This window comes from Anopheles coustani, chromosome 3 (genome assembly GCF_943734705.1).
Source record: "Anopheles coustani chromosome 3, idAnoCousDA_361_x.2, whole genome shotgun sequence".
In the NCBI taxonomy this organism is placed as follows: domain Eukaryota; kingdom Metazoa; phylum Arthropoda; class Insecta; order Diptera; family Culicidae; genus Anopheles; species Anopheles coustani.
This window is the reverse complement of record NC_071288.1, coordinates 11883302-11896789: the sequence shown is the minus strand read 5'-3', so window position 1 is coordinate 11896789 and position 13488 is coordinate 11883302. Positions and strand designations below refer to the sequence as shown.

General features: G+C 46.6%; 2 protein-coding genes across 3 annotated transcripts in view; both read right to left on the bottom strand.

Annotated features, from left to right (window-relative positions):
• The window catches only part of LOC131260251 (mediator of RNA polymerase II transcription subunit 7), a 137690-nt gene that overhangs the window by 114907 nt on the left and 9295 nt on the right, over nucleotides 1-13488 (bottom strand). The gene's annotated exons all lie outside the window — the stretch shown is intronic.
• LOC131260195 (tyrosine-protein phosphatase 99A) overlaps nucleotides 346-13488 on the bottom strand; it is a 38730-nt gene continuing 25587 nt past the window's right edge. The window contains exons 1-10 of one of the 2 annotated variants that reach the window (XM_058261883.1): nucleotides 9958-11239; nucleotides 8881-9087; nucleotides 8518-8795; nucleotides 8304-8420; nucleotides 8047-8189; nucleotides 3775-4067; nucleotides 2924-3690; nucleotides 2547-2843; nucleotides 2196-2464; nucleotides 346-2123 (exon numbers count right to left, since the gene is read on the bottom strand). In XM_058261883.1, coding sequence (XP_058117866.1) covers nucleotides 1496-2123; nucleotides 2196-2464; nucleotides 2547-2843; nucleotides 2924-3690; nucleotides 3775-4067; nucleotides 8047-8189; nucleotides 8304-8420; nucleotides 8518-8795; nucleotides 8881-9087; nucleotides 9958-10402 — 3444 coding nt within the window. In that variant the 5' untranslated portion in view covers nucleotides 10403-11239 and the 3' untranslated portion in view covers nucleotides 346-1495. Of the gene's footprint in view, nucleotides 2124-2195; nucleotides 2465-2546; nucleotides 2844-2923; nucleotides 3691-3774; nucleotides 4068-8046; nucleotides 8190-8303; nucleotides 8421-8517; nucleotides 8796-8880; nucleotides 9088-9957; nucleotides 11240-13488 lie in introns of those variants that run through there. The other variant, XM_058261875.1, reaches the window with a different exon arrangement.

The following is a 13488-nucleotide window of genomic DNA, read 5'->3' as shown; positions in this document are numbered from 1 at the left end:
TGTGTGTTGTTCCGTGTGCGTCGTAACATTCCTTCTTGCCCTTCCCTTGTTGGGAATGTGCGTTCCCGGTAACTTCGCACATTGCGCACAATGGGAAATAATGTATGGCCTATGATTGAATCATTCCCTTCGTTCGTCTGCGCTGCGTTTCAACAACCCGTTAATGGATCCTCTGCCGCGGGGCCGTTATGTTCTGTTCGTACAATCTGAGCACTATTTATCCGGTACAACTACGTGCAAAACAGTCGCTCCAATAGAAACGTCCCCTTTTCACCTATCATCACCTTCATCAAAGTCAATCTATTGAGATCACGAAAATGATCATTAAAAAAAATAATGCATTCATTCCATATTTTCCCGAGTCTTTTTTCAATCGCAATCGCTTTTCTACACAACCAAAAGGTTGGAGGTAAGTTACACATAAAAAAAAGAGCCACAAGCATCAATGGTACTATGCGTTGCAAAAGTTATGTAAACCGCACAAAACAATGCGACACAACCGAAGAGATAAACCGATCTTATCACTACTACACTACTTTAGGGAAGCTGTAGTACACCAGCCGGAAACAAACGCAATTATACCAATAGGACACAATTAATCTCAAATCCATTACGCTAATTAATATTTACAGAAGAAATTGTACGCTTACCAAGCCTAAAGAAATTGTTTAAGGATGTGCTACAATTATGGTACGAGTCCTCCTCCTCCGTTTTCTTTTTAGCCGACATTTTCCGCAGTGCGATGAAACCAGAACAAAACGAAACCCAACCGGAAAGCAATTGAATGGTATCGATGACCGTATGAAAATGTAGAAAGGTTATCCACAGAAAGATTGCTTATACTTTACAGCTAGCATAATTGGTAATGGAATCATAATCAATATGATTAAGTCTGGATGAATCTTCCCTCGGGATGGCAAAATGCTTTAACATTAAACGATGTGAACGACACATGGCAGATCGGCTCTGTAGGAAGATCCCAAACAGTGAGGGAGGACAACTACGTATGAACAAGCATGATGAAACTGCTAACTGGTTGTTGTTTTTTCGCGATTTTTGACGACTAGATTTGAGAGGTGTTTCGCTTTCGTCGAACTGCGGCTTTTCTTTTGCACCCAAACAGGGGTTAACGAGAACTAAATGGTAATATCTCACAGCTAGTGTGCCGCCGCCGCGTGCAGAATCAGCGGGCGGGTTGCATCGTTACGTACTAAATATTACCTTAAACTTATTGCGTAAATTGGTCGATTGATAAAGGATCATATATATAAAGTAGGTTCAGAATATACCGACATAAAAAAACACACACACGCACACATATCGATGAGGGTTAGAGATTGCCTGTGCCTGTGGCAAACGGAAAAAACTCTCGAAAAAAACCTCACATAGTGTGGTTGGCGGCATCGTCGTTGGTCGAATGGTAAATGCAAATAAATACACCGCGCTACATGTGGTGAGGGACACTTTTTGAACCTTCCTTCATGCGGAGGAGGAATTACGCCTGATTGTGGTCGAGGTTCAGATGGTGGTTGCCGGTGGCCACCACGACCGAAAGCTCGTCGTTATCGTCGCCGTTCATTTTCACGATAACCGTGCCACCGTTTTGGAGTGTGGCAGCCGTGGTCATCACACCCGGCGGTGGTGGCGTTGTTCCACCGGGGCCCCCCATCGGGCTGGGACCGATCGAGTTCGGTGTACCGACAACAACACCGGGTAACGTCATGCCCGAGGGTGGATTGCCGGACGTCGTCGTCGACGCCGTAGTCGTTGTCGTCGTACCATTGCCCATACCGATACCATCGACCGGCGGTGTGCCACCGGTAAGCTGATTGTTGATGCTACCATTGCTGCAGATTTTGCTGTACAGGTCCGGGGTGGCGGTCATCATAGCGGCATCGTCAAACTCGGTTCGCAGCTCGGTGCACTTAAGCAGCCCGAGATCCCTCGGCATGTGGGACAGTATTCGGTAGATCTGCCGGATATCGTCGTACGACGTCCAGATGCCGGGCCGCTTGTTGTGGTACAGCTTCGCGTAGGTGTAAACATTGGCCGTCTGGTCGTACTCGAGCTGCATTGCGAGTGAACTGACACAGCAGAACTGGCACGCCTGGAATCCGCCGTATCTATCAGGGACGTAGACAATAAATCCTTATTTTTTTCTATTCGCACTATACAAACACACACTCCCAACTCACCTATCCACGACGACGATCGGACCGTTGCGGTACTCGTTGCAGCGTTCGTGCACGCGTAGAACAAAATCGAATATCGAGCGGGTATTGTTCATATCGGGCCAGGCGGGATTTTCGTACATTTTCACGTTCAGCTCGTAGTCGTCCTGTATCGACTGAATGACAAAGCTCCTCACGATATAGTTATCCTCCGACGTCTCCGACACCATCCGGATGCGGTAGTAGTCACTTTCGATTGGTTCCGACTCGTTGGGCCAAAATTGGAGGAAAGACTAAAAGGCAACGACGAAAAGGAATAGTCAAATGGTTAGCAAAACTCACTGAGCTTCAGCCGTTCCCATCAATTGTCCTTACCATATTGTCAACCGACGACAGAAGTACCACTGTCTGCGCGTTGTGGTCCCACACCATCTGCCAGAAGTCTTTGAACGTTTCAATCAGCGGATGCTGCGTAACGATAAAGTCCCGTAGTCGGCGAAAACCGTGCAACCAGGTGGCGTTGATGTAGTCACTGCCCTCGACGCCCGGTTTGGGTGTAAGATGCACCCGGCTGCCCTCGAGTGGGACCAACGAGCTGCGATTTTTGATTGCATTCACCGATTTCAGCGACGACGTTAGGTTAATCTCTTTCGGTTGATAACTCACAATAAGCTAGAGAAGCAGAAATTAATACAGCATGATTAACCGTGAGCGAGTGTGGTTGGAATTGCTCAGCGACAATTATTTATTACCTTATATTGCCCATCAATAAAGTCCAGATGGTTCACCAGTCCACCGATCGTGTCCATCTTGACGTTTGTCTCTCCGCTGGCGATGGCTTCCACCAGTGCGTCGTGTATGAAAATGTACTGTTCCTCCGTCTGCACCAGATAGTTACGCTGGGCGCGAATGTACCGCAGAAAGCCGAACACGTTCAGCGAGCCCTTCGTCTCGATCTGCTTCAGCATCGCATCGAGCACGATGAACGTCCCGGTGCGGCCAACACCGGCCGAACAATGCACCACGATCGGCCCACCATCGGTCGGGTTCGCCGTGGTGGACTTTTTCACAAAGTTTATCACCGGCAGCGGGTGGTCGGGCGTACCGTGGTCGGGCCAGTTCGTGTAGTGATACTGGTAGACCGTCTTTTCCATCTGCGACTGCTTCTTCTTCTTCAGTTTCAAGTGCTTGATGTGCAGCGTGCGCACGGTGTACGTGGCCATCACGTCCTCCTTCACCAGCCGCACTTGGATGATGCCGTACGTTTCGGTGCCATCCTTCGGCCAGTACATGTCACACTTTCGGCGGCCCCGCTCGACCAGGTTGGTGATCATAACAATCACGGCCACGCGCTGCTCCCAAATCATGCGCCAAAAACAGTCGAATGTGCCGGGCAGTGGGCCCTGCGTACCGATGAAAGCCCGCGGCTTCTGGTACCCATCGATGAAATTTGCGTTGATATAGTCAAGATGTTTCTTCTGTCCTGGAGTCTGGCGCAAGTGTACCCTGGAATGATCGTCTGATGGGGGAATCGATGAAACGCATTAAAATATATCTATACATCCCCCTTCCAACGGTTCAGTTGGATCTTGTTTTCACTTACATGCGATCACGTTCAGATACCGATTCTTGCCCTTGTTTTCCGGATGCTGTGAGTTCTCCGAGGGGTACTCGTCGTTCAACGCCTCACCCTGGATGGCTTCGTATTCCTTGCTGAAGCCGATATCCCCGTCGGCATGCAGCTGAGCGACATGCTTGGCAAACTCCGAAACGGGCACCGGACAGCGTACCTCACCACCTACCTCGCTCGGGCCTTCCCAATCGATCAGGCCAGCCTGCGAACCCTGGCAGGGCTGTGGATCATCCAGGTAGTAGTAGGCGGCGTGGAAACATTTCCTAAAATTGATTTGAAGGGTATTTCAAATGAAATTGTTTACGAAAATTTTTCATAACTAAGCGAAAGACTCTAAAAGTTACCGATTCGTCAAATAGTGAATGTACATAAAATAGGACAAGATTTATTTGTTAAACACAAAAGGAGTTCATTTTATAGGACATGTTTTAGACCAGGTCGGATTAGTTTGACCCTCAGGTAACTACTAAAACTTAAAAAAGCTGTTTTTTGTAGAAAACCATCATTTACAAACTTTTCCTTTATTTTAAAACAATCAAATTCCAAAAAAAAGTATATAATGCTGAAGCTTGATAATAGTTCCCAATACCATTAATTTATTATAAACGTTAAGAACTGATGTAGATATTTTATACACCTTATGTAGGCCCTTGGACCATCTCAAAGCACGAAAATGTTAATTCTGTTTTTTCAAAGTGCCTTGCCTGACGAAAGAGGTTCAAGTAAACATTCTAGAAGGGAAATTGGTGTAATAAACAATTTAAGCATTGTAAATGTACCCGTTTAATGCTACGATTTCTATTCAACCAGACAGACATCACTAGATATCTACACAGCTGGTTGTTTTTGCAACAGCCCTTATCACGCGCCAGGAAGTTTCTCGCCCCACGACGGCAATAACATATATCAGCGTAATTAAAAAGATACATATCCTTGACCTTCCGAATACTGAAAATATCGCGGACATCTTTCAGCGCTGGACAACAAGGGTTGCTGATTGCTTCCAAACGATCGCGGCTGCCAATACGATAAACAAAACCCTCAACTACATCGCCGCCATCGGCAGCCAATTTGGACACGGTCCCGGTACAGATCGCTGCACAGTGGGACAGGGCATGATAACAGATCGTGTACCAAACATATCGCGCCCGATAACACTCTTTTTAGAATGATAAATATCTTTTGCGGTGACGTATGATCTGGCCTGGCCCACCAATCTCCAAGATGGGTAAAGGGCCACGACAACGGCCCATAAATCAAAGCCCCTCCAACGCCAACACGCAAACAACACCCCGCTGTATTTGGTATAAAAATTACATAAGTATGGCCCATAAATGTCGCCGGTGTGCGATGTCTGGGGACGATCATTTACGGAGAACGACATTACACAGACCGGCGGTAATTGTTTTTCCCTTTTTGTACGCTAATTTCTAACCCGCTCCTTCCTCCGACCCATTTACCTTTCGTTCGCATGAACGAACAGTGCAATAGCGTTATATAATCGCATTAGCACCCATTTGGCCAATTCCGTTGATGGATGAATCACAAAAACCACGATATTAATGAATGCACCCCACCCCGAGGAGAGGTAGGATGCAGCAATGTAATCTCGATAATTGACGTGTGACAACCGGAAACCGGGCCGGCGAATTCCAACCGGTGCTCCCTCAAATCGCTTTCCGTGGAACAGAACTTATAAAACATCGACACTTCTGCCGCGATGTTGACAAATCGTTTATCACCGGGTAAGGCTTGGCTGATGCAAGGCGTTGAAATATTTTTCCGACGTAGAATCTGATCGTTTACACAGGAAGGCAATTATATCAATCAGTGAGTAACCTTTGTCTGTTTAAAGAGACCTTTAAGCAGAAAAACTATCGTAGGAAATTAAAATTTAATGTGTAGGAAACACATATTGTGAGTTTTTTTCTGACTCAACTAATCTCATGATATGGACGTATTCTTCGACGTAAAATATTAATAGAGTTAGCTTTCGCTTTGAAAATCACTACAAGTTTTCGGCCTGTCTTGAAAATTTCCCCACTCACCTCATCCAGCCGCACCAAGGTGGCATTATTGTGTGCTGGAAACAATCGCTGGCAAATGTTTAAAAGAACAACACTCTCACCTACTTCTTGGACCAGTATAAAACAGTTTGCGAACCACAAGCACACAAAAATATGCTCCAAACGAGCACGCGAATGTTGAGGCGTGATTCATCTGGCACCAATCGTATCAGGTTTCGCTAAAGTAATACTCTCGGAATCGCAGCAACCATCCCCAAACAGGAAACACAATTTAAACGCATAGCCCGAAAGTTAGATTTTTCCACGCCATAGGTCCAGCATGTTTACCACGTGCAAAGTTATGCACGGTTTCGTGTCCGTTTTCGATAGAATCTTTCCGTCACGGTATGTGACTCAATTTTCTTCCACACCACAACATAAAATTCCACACTCTTGCAGCTTTCCGAAACTTCAAACGACCAACTAATCGTGGCTGCTGCTGCCTTGTTCACGCGAGACACACCTGCACCTTTTCGCAGCTGTTGAACATTGATTCGCGCAGCATCAACAACCACAACAGCGCGTCTAGTAACGGTATGCGTCGTCGCTAGGGAACGAAATGACGATCCGTACTATGGAACGAGATCGTCCTTGTCGCTGGCCATCGGCGCGTGTGGCGTCGCTAAGTGGGCGCTGTTTAACGACACTGTTTCTGGCACGTTTGACCGGTTTTCCTACGTTTTCGACGCGACGAATCCGCGCGCGCGCAGCGTCATCTCGCGGAGTGCACGGCGAGAGCAAAACAAAAACTGAGCAACCTGCTCGTTGCTTGGCCGCCGCAGAGCCGGACGTCTCCGAGATATCGGAAACATAAACGCAGTGGGGATATCGTTGTTTGACGGTTGTTGCGAACGGTATCATTTTCTGAACCTCGTAGATGAAAAGCGTCACGATCGCTGCGCAATTGATTTGGGTATTGTATAACAAATGATTCCTTTTGTAATCAAAATTTAAATATGTTTGCTATTTATTGGAGACATTACATCGCTAAGGGCAGTAAAAGGCAGGCTGAAACAGCAGCTAATGCCATTTTCTTTGTGAGTCAATTGTTCTTCCAGTGGTTTAGACGAGGAAAACCGTGTTGAAAATTTATCAAGGACCGATCATTTTACCATACGAGGTGCATGATTAAGAGGATTTGGATGCTGAGCCCAACATATGTGCTTAACTTTGGCGAGAGTTCTGTGAATTTCTCTGCCCCTTTCACACTTATCGTATCCAAGTGTGCTTCAATATGCAGTGAACAGTGGATACAACATTCCCCCACTTTTACTTTGGTAAATAGTTGTTCCTCACACAGCAAATTGCATTTGTTTCTGGTTCTTGAAACTGACTGAAAAACGGCTAAGAAATCTGTTGGCACCCTCCTAGGTAGATTGTTTCAACGGTCATCAATCATCTGCCTCCTTCTCGATAGTACACACGCTCCTAGAGGTTCCTCTACTATCAAACGGTGAAATTGTATACACTTACAACGTGTATTGGATATACTTACAACCACACCAACTGCAGCTGGATTTGACCGATAGTAAGCTTTGTATATTTCACGGCATTGCTCATTAGAACTCCATTTCATTCGAATCTTTTCATTCCGACTCTACGAACGTGACAATTTAATTCTCAATTGGTTGGAAACTGGAGGAAATTGTTCCTATACATTCTTGTCCCGTTTCAAATGGGGAGGAGGTTTTTCGCACCTTAAAACCGCTCCCCGCTCGCTTCATCAATTTGTGCAGCAATGCATCGTTTAATTTGTTCGCACAACGATAAGCCAACCGCTGAGTACCCTGCCACTGTACAGAGCATCGGAATCGACGCCGGAACTTGCGATGGCACGCGGCACGATGCAGCACGTTGTTGCCAAAATGGTCACGCAATCGAAACACTCCATTTGGTTCGTTTAGGTTTCACACCGACCGGCCGGCCGTCTGTCGAACTAGCGAACCCCTTGATAGGATGTTATCATCAAACAAAAGGCGTCGCCGATAAAGTCGGGAGTACAGCGGTATAGGAAAGTGTTGCGATGTGACATGGGCACAATGCAACAGAATACAGAGTCCGACTTCCTGGTAGAAATGTGAACCAATGGCAGTAGATGTGGGCCATTACGCACGGGGTGCTTGTACGTTAGGCAATTTAATTGGAATCGTATAAAAATTATGGTTTTAGCACTTACTTCCACAGGATGAGCGCCAACACGATGAGCAGCAGGACGAAACAGCTAAACACGATGCCGGCCATAACGGCCAGATTGTAGTCATCGTACCCCTGCCTCTGGGACGTCAGCGGAGCCTTCTCGCAGTTCGGTTGGAGGGAGATCTGAGTGAGTGGTTGCAATGAAAATGACATCGATGTGAGATAAACGAATTCTACCCGACTCCACCGTATGGAACTGCGGTCAGTGTTTCGAGCTTTAGCACAACGTTACCCTACCTTTCGCGGTTCCGAGTATGAACCGAGGATAATTTGCTTCGGGTTAATCACACTCGCCGATGCAGCGCGCACCTTCACCTCGTACACGGAATTGGAGGTAAGGTTGGGGATGATCAGCTAGGGACGAGGGGAATAGGTAACAAATAAATGAGAAATGTGGCCTTCGGTTTTCATGCCGGTCCTAATCCTGCGTCGATAGATCGGAATCACTTACCGATGTCTCCATAATGGAGGCGTTCACCGTGATGCGTATCTCGCGGAACTCGTGGTACGCGATATTTCGATAGCTGATAATGTACAAATCGATCGTATTGTAGAACGTCTGCGGAATGCGCCAACCGTAGTAGAGCGAGTTGTGCGAGTGGCAGGTAAGGTTGACCACCTTGGGGGCGCTCGGTCCGGCGACATCGGTTCGCTGTGACACCTCGGACGGTTTGCCGTCGTGCTTCTTCGTAAACGCCGTCACCAAAATGCGGTACTCCGTGAACGGTTCTGTGGTTTGGGGTTGAAAATGAATACCGGATTGTTCGTATCCTTCGACCCTCGAGCATGGAAGAAATGAAATTTTAACACTCACTCAAATTCGATAACGTGTAGTGGTAGACCGAGTTCTGCATTTCGTTCAGCTTCAGTATCGGCATGTGCAGGTCGGTTTGGTTTTGGTGGATGTAGTACACCCGGTAGCCGTGGATGGCCCCGTTTGCTTTTTCCGGCTCGCGCCAGGTCAGCTTGATCGTGGTGGACGTCACCTCCAGCACGGTGAGATTTTGTGGTGGACTTGGTTCTGCGAATTGAAGTAAATGGATTCCCGTTAGTAACACTGTTTAACTGCACAAGAGTGTGTTCATTTTATGTTGTCCTTAAACAACAATATCAAAACCTACGACTTCGGTTATAAATCGATGCATATACATTTATTTTAAAATGTTTTGAGCACAATATTTTAAAAGCATACAGATCGAACCAGAATTTATTATGTCTACAATCGTCCGAACAGATCATACCCTTAGATTACCGATGCCCTCCAAGACGATCGATTGAGGTTCAATAAACACATATTTGCCAATTTGCTTTTGAATGCAGTATTTGTGTTTACGAATGTGTTTTTCCATATTGATGCTTTCACGAAATTTGAAAATAAATATTACTAGTAGTACCAAGTGCTCAATTGATTGAAAACATTTTATGTCAGGTCAATAATTTTTTTAAAATATATATATTTAGACGGCCAGGCCGTATTGTACTACGTCAATAATGTTATCAATGAAATGTCAATAAAAACAGTACAAATGTTTACATTTTGTTTCAGAACTTTGAAGTGGTTTTAAAGTATCAAGAACTTTTTCCGATAACATCCTATTAATGTTCAAGTGTTTTTGTTTTGGACACATGAATATTTGCTCTAGCTGTGGTAAACAGTTCATAAAATTGTGCTCAACTCATGTATAGTCCCGTCGTTAAGCTTTTCTACTAAAAGGACAAACAAAAATCTATTTCAAAATAACGTTACACGTTGCATTAACATTAAGTAATAGCGATCATATTCCGCTCCAAATTGCAAACGCGGAATTATGATTCGTGCATTTCTCTCCTGCACCGAACTACATCCCACCCCCAACAACACCTATTTTCCCAGGCCACCCACAGTCTTTACCAATGTCATCGTCGGCGGAAAACGTTGGATCGTGGGTGGAAGTGTGTGGTTCGTCGTTGCTTGCGGCCGCATCGATCGGTACCACCCGGACGAGCGCGGGTGTGGAAGCGGACGCGGAGGACGATTTCAGCGGAAGGACACGGGGTTCCTCGAACTCCTCTTCCTCTTCCTGCCCGAGTGCATCCACCTGGCCGTCGTCGGCATCGTACGGAAGCAGGAGTACGGGTGGCCCAACGCCACCGTTGGCTGCCCCATCCGTTGGGGGAGGCAGCGTACTTTCTATTGCTTGTGTGGGGGAAACCATCGACGAAACGGGGTCGTCACTCGTTGTTGTGCGTACAGTATGTTCCGTTGTTGGAAGCCCATGAACTCGAACCAGGTTGTTCAAAGCGAGCACCAACAGGAGCACCACCGGCAGAAGTCCGTTTCGGGAAGAGGATGCCATCGTGACTCAGCCCAGCTATGGGAGAATCTCGTTCTTTTGTTCTTACGCGCTGTATACAAAACCGTGGTAGGCACCAGAAGGTTGGCGGAAGAGGAAGTTGTACCCCGCCGGACCTACGGGATGCCAATTTCAAACACACACGCACACACACTGGGACACACACTTACACCATCACCGAAATCCCTTTTTCGTGGTGCTGCACAAATCGCGGACCGAATAACTAAACCCCCGGAACGCGCTTCACTGATTCCTCTCCGAGCAGCAGCTTTTACTGTGCGTTTTTCTTTTTTGCTTTCTTCCAATGGGCTGGGTTCTACATTGGACGCACTGCTCCTGCTGCTGCTGCTGCTGCTGGGACGTCACTTTTCCAAGAAAAACTCGATAATCTAGTCTCCATTGCGCGATTCGTGACACATGCACGCAGTGTGAACGCAATTGGGATAACACAGCAATCACAGGAATCACCGCTTCCTTGCCCCTTGCCTTCACCAACCGTACAACGCACGGCCTGTCCTCACAACACCCGGGAAACACTAAAAAGTCAATTGCAGGGGAAAGGTCAGTTAAGTTCCCGCTCCAATAATCCGCGGCGGATGCTTCGCTCACCGCATCAATTACGGTCAATTGAAGGCTAGGCGTTCGGCGGCGAGCCGATTTCGTAGTAGCAGCAAAAGGCCTGACGCAAAACTTTTCCCCGTCCGCGGGATCCGGATTTCGCGATCGATTTAACGTTTTCTCCAAAGGTGCCCCTTGCCGAACCCGTCCACGGCTGGCTGTATTTTCACTGCACTTTGTTTCACGACACGGCAGCAGCGTGGAAAAAACAAACCAATTTGGACAACGGGAACGCGAAAGTCCACACCTTTTAGGTGTCCGAACCGTAAATATTGCTTGCACGGCGGAGTGAGACGACGCGAGAGATGAAGGCTAATTTTGACAGCTGGAGATCCGGAGAAGCTCGCTTTTTTCTGCATATGCATCGGACGCTCCCGAGCTCACTGGAACAGCCGATTCGTGTGTAACTTTTTACTCGCTGAACCAATTTTTACAATAGACCCCTCAAATGAAAGGGTTTTCTAAGACCCACAACTTTAACGCGGCTAACTTTTAACCATCTTTGCTCGTTTTGGAGAAAATAAATTGTCTCACTAATACTTCCACAACGGTGCAAATAGTCCTACAATACATTCATACGCCTATCCAGACTCTCCCTCCCGAGTGACCTCTAAATACTGATTCGCTGACCTTCCAGGCACAAAACTTCGCGGAATACTGCAGAATCGGTAATTACCGGTTCGGTAATCAGTGTTTACCGGTTCGCCAGTCAATGACAAATGCTAGATTTTCCTCTCCCGGAAATTTTCAATTTGAGAGAAGAAAAAGGTGTAAAATGAGAGGATTTGGTATTTCGAGAGAGGGAAAAAGTATTTTAATCTCCGAAAGAGCGAAAAAGATAAGAGACAGAATTTCTCAATTTTGAGATTTCCATGTGTGCCTAGTGGTTGTATGCTCATTAGAAGAAGTTGAAACGACTGGGAAAACCGTTGGAATTTCAAACCACATATGTTCTACCGATTGAGGGAAAAATTAAAGCTCGCTTTAAAACTCGTACAGAACATAAACGATAGGTTATTCAATCACAATATGCAAAATCCGTCTTTGCGTAGACTTCCTGCATATTTAAATATTACACATATAACATAATATACACTATGAGAAACTTTTCTTATTTTGGTAAACGTCGCTCCATTGTCTATAACAGAAACTCCATTGGCTCAATGTATTTTTTTCTGGATTGAATTGTCGTAATTTCACTTGGTTGCGCTCGTTTGCAATTCCCGTGTGGGCCGAGAATTGCTGATGATGCTCGAGAGAGAAGTAATCAAAAGCGAATAAAGGATTATAATAATTAGGCAAGAGCTTTGATGAAAGCTATCCTACGCTACGCCACCGGTCGGTGGTCCGCCTTTGGCAGAGATGTGAAAATTCGATAATTTCTTTTATAATTGAATGACCAGCCCCTGAGCACCAAGTGCCATGCTAGCGTGTGTGCGTGCCAACGAGAGAGAGCGGTGGGATAAGGGGGGGTAATCAAAATTCGTCGAGAAGTTGCCCACTGGCCACCACCGCAAGCTCTAGAATGGGCCTTTTGGGCCGACCCGGTGGAAAGTTTTTCTCGCTGGAAAATGAGCATCCCGAGGCAGTTCGGCATAATTCCACCACCATTCCCGGGTGCTCAACAGACACCTCCCTCAAATTGTGGCCTCCGCAATGGAGCTCGGAAAGGTGTCCGGTGTCGATTCGAGCCCACTTTTTACCCCGGTCCAATTTCGCCACGAACCATCTCGGTAATCCTATTAGGAAGCCGACAGTACGAAAGTGGAATCGAATCGCCTGCAGAAGTAGCCATCGAGTCTAGGTTCCGTGCGGGTCATTCCTTTTTTCGTCCCCGTTTTTAGTCACCTCAATCGAAAGCATACGTAACGTTCCGTATGGTCATTCCAATGCAAACATTCCGAGTTGTATGTCTGTTTTTCTGGGTGGTTTAAAAAAAAGTGATTCCCCGATGAGCGGCGCCATCCCATCTTCTGTCAGATTATAGTCGCGAAACTGTTGTAACTCCCTTTCCAAGGATGAGGAAATAATTAAGCTAAAACAATCCGCTTGCTTTCACCATTATTTCAACACTACAGTGCGAAGGCGGAAAGCGTAAATCTCTTTCAAATTCCTCATCGAACTGGACAGAATCTTCGTCTTCGTGCAGGGGACGCAGTAAACAGACCGGAAAATGGCGTGTACCGAGCACGGTACGGATACAGGGCAAATCCCAACCGGTTGGCAAACTGAAGATGGAGCCGTTGCAATCATAGTTAAAATGGGAAACAAAGCTCATTATATGGATGTCATTTTTTCTCCCACTTCAGCCACTTCAAAAAACGGTGTCAGGACTGGGACGAGCATTACCCGGGCGCATCATCCTTATGCCCGTGTGCTCCGCGAGGAGGTACCGGAGGTGGCTTGCCGACAAGTGGGGCAATGAGGAGTCCTCCGTAATCCCGTTTTTCATCCCCGTCCCGAACATGACG